Source organism: Gymnogyps californianus, chromosome 8 (assembly GCF_018139145.2).
Source record: "Gymnogyps californianus isolate 813 chromosome 8, ASM1813914v2, whole genome shotgun sequence".
NCBI lineage: Eukaryota > Metazoa > Chordata > Aves > Accipitriformes > Cathartidae > Gymnogyps > Gymnogyps californianus.
The window spans coordinates 12,009,518-12,017,562 of record NC_059478.1 but is presented as its reverse complement, the minus strand read 5'-3'; the positions used below and the strand labels follow the sequence as shown (position 1 = coordinate 12,017,562).

The following is an 8,045-nucleotide window of genomic DNA, read 5'->3' as shown; positions in this document are numbered from 1 at the left end:
CGCCGGAGACGGCGCTCGGCGCTGCGCGGGGTTCCCGCCCTGACCGAGCGGCGGGGCCGGCAGCCCGCGGGAGCGGGGCCGAGCCTCCGGGACGTCCCGGCCGACGCCCCTGGGGCGGACGCGGCAGAAGGCGCCCCGGAGCGCGGCCCGCGGACCAGGCCCTCCGCGGCGGCGGCGCCCACCAACATGGCACCGCCGCAGAGCCCCCCCGTCCCTCCCCGCCCGATGCGAGCGCGGCGGGCGGGGGCCCGTCGCGCCTGCGCGCTGGCCGCCCGCTGGCTGCCCGGCCGGCCGGGCCGTACCCAGCGTGCCCCGCGCCGCGCATGTGCAGTGCGGGGCGCAGGGGCTGCTAATTCCATTGTGGAGCGGACGCGGCGTTATTTTTAACTGGAGGCGGCGGCGGGAGCCGTAAGTGCAGCCCGGGCCGGGGGCCGCCCGTCGGCGCGGGTGGGGGTGGCGGCGATGCGCCCAGGCGGCGGCTGCCGGGCCGCCGCGGGAGCCAGCCGCTGAGCGGGCGCCCGCCAGCGAGGCAGCGAGCGGTGTCCGGCGGGCGGGCGGGCGGCGGGTCCCGCAGCCCCTCTGGGCCGCGCCTCCTCTCCGGCCCGCCTTCCCGGGGGATGAAACTCGGCAGCGGCTTCCTCGGCGGCGGCGGCAGCAAGAGGGCGGCGGCCATGGAGCCCACCTTCCCCCCGGCATGGTTATGTTCAACCACCGCCTGCCCCCGGTCACCAGCTTCACCCGGGCGGCCGCGCCCCCCCCGGCGGCCCAGCACCCCCCGCAGTGCGTGTTACCTCCGGCCTCCGCCGCCGCTTCCTCCACGGCGGCGGCCGAGCCCCCGGCGCCTCCTCCCCCTCAGGACATGACTTTCAAGAAGGAGCCGGCGGGGGCTTTCCCCTCTGCTCCCTCCTCCTCGCAGAGGAGCCCCTGGGGCTTTCTGCAGTCCCTAGTGAGCATCAAGCAAGAGAAGCCCAGCGAGCAGGAGGAGGAGGAGCAGCAGCAGCCGCAGCACCATCACCACTACGGGGGGCTCTTCGGGGGAGCGGGGGAGGAGAGAGCCCCCGGCCTGGGGAGCGGCAGTGGGGAAGGAACCGGTCAGAGTGTGATTCAGGACCTCAGCCTTCTTCACCACCTGCACCAGCATCCCCACCGAGACCTGTTACTGAGTGGCAGAGGCGAGGGCGCCCCTGGGAGCTCGGGTGAGCCAAAGCACGAAGCCCAGGTCAAGAAGGCAAAGAGGCCAAAGCCAGAAACTCAGGGAATCAAAGCCAAGCGGAAGCCAAGCGCTTCATCCAAACCCCCCCTGGTGGGAGATGCGGAAGGTGCCATCGCGTCCCCCAGTCAGAAACCTCACGTCTGCGAACACTGCAGCGCTGCCTTCAGGAGCTCCTATCACTTGCGCAGACATGTGCTCATTCACACGGGGGAGAGGCCTTTCCAGTGCAGCCAGTGCAGCATGGGTTTCATCCAGAAGTACCTACTGCAGAGACACGAGAAGATCCACAGTAGGGAGAAGCCTTTTGGGTGTGACCAATGTAGTATGAAGTTCATCCAGAAGTACCACATGGAAAGACACAAGAGGACGCATAGCGGAGAAAAGCCATACAAATGTGACACTTGTCAGCAGTATTTTTCAAGGACTGATAGACTGTTGAAGCACAGAAGAACATGTGGTGAAGCCATAGGTAAAGCAGGGGCTGGAATGGAGCCCGGATCATCAAATAGCATGGGTAGCTTGGCTGCGTTGTCTCAGGGAAATACAAGTTCCTCAAGGAGAAAAAGTAAAACAAAAAGTACATCCACTGAAAACAAAGGAAATAAGTGTAGCAGCAAAGTAACTGAATCTCAAGTTACAAGTAATGTGGCCATGCCAAATTATGCAGTTGATATTCCTATTGTGTCTTCCAGTGGTGGTCTCATTGGCACGGGCGTAGAAGAACTTCAGAAAAAGGTGCCAAAATTGGTCTTGAAAAAAGGAAGCAGAAAGCAGGCAGACAAAAATTACCTTAATTTTGTATCACCACTGCCAGATATTCTGGGGCAAAAACCACTGTCTGGGAAACAGAGTGGCTCTCTAGGCCTAGTAGCCAATACTGGTGTAGAAACTATTGGCCTTCTCCAAAGTACAAGTGGTAAACCAGGTCAAATAAGTAGCAATTATGATGATGCCATGCAGTTTTCAAAGAAAAGAAGATACTTACAAACTGCAAGCAGTAACAGTGCCTTTTCAATTAATGTCGGACACATGACTTCCCAGCAGTCCGTCATCCAGTCTGCAGGTGTTAGTGTTATGGATAACGAAGCTCCATTATCTCTTATTGATTCAGCATCTTTAAATAGTGAAATAAAGTCTTGTCACGACAAGTCTGGTATTCCTGATGAAGTCTTACAGAGCCTTTTGGACCAGTACTCTCACAAATCAGAAGGCCAGAAAGAAGATCCTTTCAGTATAACTGAACAGCGTGTGGACTTGCACACCTCAGGAGAACATTCAGAGATGGTTCAGGAAGAAAACTTGAGCCCTAACTCTCAAACAGTTTCAAATGATAAGGCAAGCATGTTGCAAGAATACTCCAAATACCTCCAACAAGCCTTTGAAAGAACAACCAATAGCACTGGTTTTGCTTTTGGACCCAGTTTCCAATTTGTTAGCTTGTCTTCAACTCTCCATAACCACACTCTGTTTCAAGACAAACAGATATACACTACATCTCCACTTGAGTGTGGCTTCAGCCAATCCGTTACCTCAGTATTGCCAACTGCGTTGCCAAAACCTCCGTTTGGGATGTTGCTTGGATCTCAACCAGGCTTTTATTTGTCTGCTTTGGAGGCTACGCATCAACAGTTGACTCCTTCTCAAGAGCTGGATGATCTCATTGATCCGCAGAAAAACTTAGAGACTTCATCTAACTACCAGTCGACATCTCAGAAACTGACTGGCCAGAAGGAACAGAAAAACTTAGAATCCTCAACAAGCTTTCAGATCCCATCTCAGGAGTTAACTAGCCAGATAGATCCTCAGAAGGACATAGAGCCTAGAGCAACCTACCAGATCGAGAACTTTGCACAAGCGTTTGGTTCTCAATTTAAGTCGGGCAGCAGGGTGCCAATGACTTTTATCGCTAACTCTAATGGAGAAGTGGACCATAGAGTAAGGACTTCAGTGTCAGATTTCTCAGGGTATACAAATATGATGTCTGATGTGAGCGAGCCATGTAGTACACGAGTAAAAACCCCAACCAGCCAGAGTTACAGGTAAGGTCCCGACTGTGACCAGGCTGTGGGGTCTTCTTAATGTAATTTTGTTTTACTTTGACAACACTGCCATTGGAATGTTTCTACACGGTCCTATTAAGAATAATGTAACATGCCCTTTCAATGCAACTTTTCATATTTAGTTTATTTTGTTAGTGTGATTTTTTTAGATCTGTTTATTACGGTTTTTAATCAAAAATCAATAGATTAAAATAGTGTTTTTGTTCAAGTGACAATGTTTAGCAATCAAATTTACATTATATAGATTGTCAGGGAATAGCCCAAAAGTTTAAAATGCAAAAAATTAACTTTGTTCCTAGGACTAAGGTTTATTCTAATTGCTTTACTCTCAGGAAAGTGTAACGAAGCATGGGAATTCTATGCACCACTAGTGTATTGGAACTTCCGATTTACAGATAGTGACAAATATATCTCAGCTTTTCGAGGAAGGGACCTATGACATTTCAAATTGCTGTCTCTTATGTCTGGGCTGATCTGAAAGAATTTTGCTACCTAAATCTCGTTATTTTTAAAGTACTCCTGTTCTTCCAGGTGATGCTCATTCCAGGCAGGTGGAGCAAATATTCTTGGGTCTGTACGAAGAGCCCAGAATGGTAGCTTTAATATAAACAATAATGTCCCCAGAACTCCTGTGTAAGACTGTAATTCCGTAAAGAGATTCTGTTGACACAAACCGTGAGAACAAAACATGCGCATCTGGTTCATGTCATTAGAACCCCAACTTGAAACTACAGTCATAATCCAGATAGGCTTTTGGGATACATTATTTATTATACATGGTTCAAAAAAGTCAGTCTCTTGCTCTTCCCCTTTTCCACGTTCTTTTAGTGTATAAGGTTTCCTCTCTTTTGTTGTGGTCCCAGTTCCTCTGGACTTGATCTTGGGTTTTTTTCCCCCCTTAATTTACACCTTTTCTTCTCCTTCTTCTCTACTCACTCTCTCACACCAACTTAATAGCTAGCATTTAAAAGTATTTACATTCCAGAAAGTGCATATCTTACTATGTACTTTCTGATGTCTTATGACATCAGATGATGAACAATAAACACCCACATGTTTTAGAATTATGTCAAGGTTTCCATGTACGATAAGAAATAATATACTCCCAATTGTACATACTAAGGCCCCTGTCCTGCATCAGGATCAGCTAACATGGACCCCTGTGCCCAGCAGTGTACCAGTGGTGTCACTGGAGCTCTTTCCAGATATGGGGGTTTGCAGCAGTTCATCATTGCAGGCTTTTAGGGCCTAAGGCTGCAATTCCATCAAAGGCTTCTGGTGATGACATCAACTACAAAAGTAGAACTTGAGTGGCTTGTTAATATCAACAGAACTTTTCTTTGGAATTATTGCCTTACTTTATGTATATTTTGTGGTACATTATTTATTATATGTGAATCCTGATTAATGCCTGTGGAGCCACGGAAACCTGCTAGAAATACTGGTGGCCATTCAAAGCTGCTGAAAGGCAGTGGCACTGCTCTGAACCACTTTTTGCAAATGTATTTTTTGATTAGTTTTTTAATGTAATTTTGGTGATGTTTATGCGGATGGTTTTTTATGTACTCTTGGTGATGTTTCAGTCTTACGTACTTTCCTGGTGTCAGGGAAGTACCAGTGGTTGTTTGCAGTCTTATTGTGTAATCAGCCTATTACAGGCTTCCATGTATAATAAAGTTATTAACATTGTGCAAGTGTAAAACACTTCTGTTATGAAAGTGGTGTATTATTAAATGAATTGTTACAAAAATCCTGGGTAATTTCTCCCGTTGTCCCTCACCACTAAAAATTGAAACCTGAGCCCACTTGTAATCTTTTACTAGGTGAACTATTTTTTTTTTCTTACTAATCTAGAGTTTGTTCTCATAGAATCCATGTAACTCCATTAACTTTTTCTTTATACTTGATTATGTATTTCACCCTATTTCAGTTTAAATAAGCAAACAACAACTGTTCTCTAAACACAGAACCCAGCCTGTTATCAGGGATAGAATAGTCCATAACCACCGTGTTGGCTTTTTCAGTACCTTTTCTTTTGTTTTACAGAGGTTATAATTTACATTCTTTATATTGTGTGTAGTAGAAGTTACATATGTATTGTTCTGGCTGTTTGCTTTAACTTAATACTAATAAAACCCATTATTCACAAAATCATAAAGATATCACTTCTATTATCCAGTCACACTGTTGAGAACCTGTTACGGAAATGTTATGAGATTAAATTTTGAGAAGGAATAATATAACTTACTGGCATGTTTTCAGCTTGTTTTCTGCCTTCCGTTTCTTTTTGGGTCAGATAATCTGAATGCACTATTTTAGAAATCACAGCGCTCTCTCATACCTTTAGCTTCCAAGGCAAAAACTAACAAATTTCCTTAAGTTAAAATGTTCGTACAACCTCATCTTTTTACATCTCTGTCTTTTTATATATGGTTTTGGTTAAAAATATATGAATTGCATATTGTTAACTTCAAAGACATTTTGTAATTGCTGGAAATCCAAAATGACACATATATAATACAGTTTTGTTCAAAGTAAAGATTTTAGAAAGTCCTCTATGGTCCCCCCCCCCCCCCCCCCCCCCCCCCCCCCCGGTCCTGTCGTGTTCCCCCCCTCCCCCCCCCAACTTTTGCATTATAAGGAAAGCCTAGTAAAAATAGTATTACAGCAAAATACTTAAAAGCATTTTAGGTAGTCTGAAGATAGTTTGTGGACTTCCTTAATCTGTATTTTTCTTCAGCTTTGCATGTGAATATAGGAGTAGCAGTGCTGAAAGTCTCAAAATGGTTGAAAAGTAGAGTATTAAAGAACAGAAGACAGCCATTTGAATCAAGGCAATGACACAGACAAGAGAAAAATCATTGGCATGCCGAAAAGCAAATAAGGATGAAAACTTTCCAAAGTAAATATGAAATATGCTAAATGTTTAATATTCAGAACATTGCTAGGAATCATTTCAGAAAATCTGAGGGGGAAATTATTGGAATTTTGTACGTTCTTTCCACAGCTTAGCATTCAAAAATGTTTCTAACTAGAACAGAACTAGACCTTTTCCTAATTTAATATGGAGTTCAAATTTATTTTTCTTTAAATAATGAAAGCTAAGGATATGGTAAAATGCATAGAAATCAGGCTATGGCTTTGCCTGCCTGATATTAGAACTACATAGTAAGTAGTAGTAACCCACATGGACTAAAGCTTTATTTAGGGATGTGGCAGTGAGAGAAGGAAAAAGGAAAGCAAAATGGCCCTTGAAATTTTTTTTCCGCTTTAGTTCCTGGTTTAGTTTCTTGTTGTTTTAAAAGGAATTACAGGAGGTGAATGATAACCTGTTTCCTACCACTAACAGGAGTGTAAAGGAGTGGTGTATCAAAAAAATTGATATGCATGGTGATAGAATATTGTACATAAACTGTTATGCTGCTTACTATTAGTAGCTCACATAAGATGTTTTTACTTTGGAAAAGTGCGTTATGGTACCCTGAGTTGTGAACGTGTCTGTATGCCCCAAGCCACTAAAAGTGCAGGTCTGAGCTGCCTGCAGACGATCTAGAAGAGCTAGCTAAAATTTGTAGTAGTTCCTGAATTATTTAAATTGGACACAGACTTGTGGGTAGTGGCTGAAATTTTAGAGTAAGAAATTGGTGAAATGAAAGGGGGATGAAAAAAATATGGTGCGAAGGGAGATCACAATTTCAGGTTTATGGACTACTGATGAAGAAAAGCTGCCTGATGCCTCATGGAGACCTTGAGAAGGTATTGGAATGATGCAATGTACTCCGTTAGTGGTTTTTTTGTTGTTTCAATTGTTTGGTCTCCCTCCCTGCCCCCAATATTATATGTATGAAAACAGTGTATTTGTCTGAATGATGCTTCTGCTTTTTTCCCCACCAACTAGAACTCAGTGTTGTTCATGTGAAGTTGCAGTTGTGACTGTGGAGTCAGGTCACGTTAAGATGGAAGATTCTGTTTTCAGCCCCTGCTGACTACCAGCTTTAACCATTTGGGCTGGAATTTTCCAGGCTTTGTTTGTCTCACACTGCACACACTATCTTTCTCTGGGAAACTTCTGCAAAAATTGCTCACGTATTTCCTAAAATAAGATTAAGGAAGAAAACTTTCTTGTTCCACTGGCCTTTTCATCCCATGCTTCTTTAAAAACAAATCAGAATCACCACCCCACCGCCCCCGCAAGCTAGGGCTTTAGACTAGGTTGATGAGTGTCACTTGTTGAATCACTGTTCTTGAAAACCTGATAATAATCAATTAAGAGTTTTTGAAAATGCTTTTATATTCAGAAATTTGAAAGTTTGGTGGCTATATCTCCAAAGATGACCCCTCCGGGATAACGGATCCAGCTATTACAATTGTTTGGTATGTTAGTCCAAGTGGCAATTTCTTCTAATGTGTCCTATATGGGGGCATATGTTGCATATTCTCAGACTGGAGTTTGTTTTCTGGCTTCTTATATAAACTATAGTCTCTGCTTTTAATATTCTTCTAAGGTGATTTTTGTGCCTTTTTTTTTTTTTTGTACAAACACTTAGGAAAATAAGGTATAGTATTATGCACAGCATTTGGAACACAGGATATATAGCCTGTTTACCAATGAACAGCTATGATACGCTTTGTTACCCATCTTGTTCAAAACATATTTCTTGTGTCTCCTTTTTCACTTGCAGTTAAAACCCAGATTTATTTCAGCGTTGTTTGTTTTCTCACAGACAGTAGTGTCTGGCTACGTTACGAAAGAAAAAAATTTATTTTTTCGT

General features: G+C 44.5%; 1 protein-coding gene across 1 annotated transcript; it reads left to right on the top strand.

Annotated features, from left to right (window-relative positions):
• The first annotated feature begins 617 nt into the window (after positions 1–617).
• Positions 618–5,445, top strand: ZNF281 (zinc finger protein 281). The gene is given in 2 exon segments (XM_050900895.1): positions 618–681; positions 684–5,445. Coding segments are annotated over 2 exon segments (2,637 nt in total). The 3' UTR covers positions 3,257–5,445.
• Positions 5,446–8,045: the final 2,600 nt, after the last annotated feature.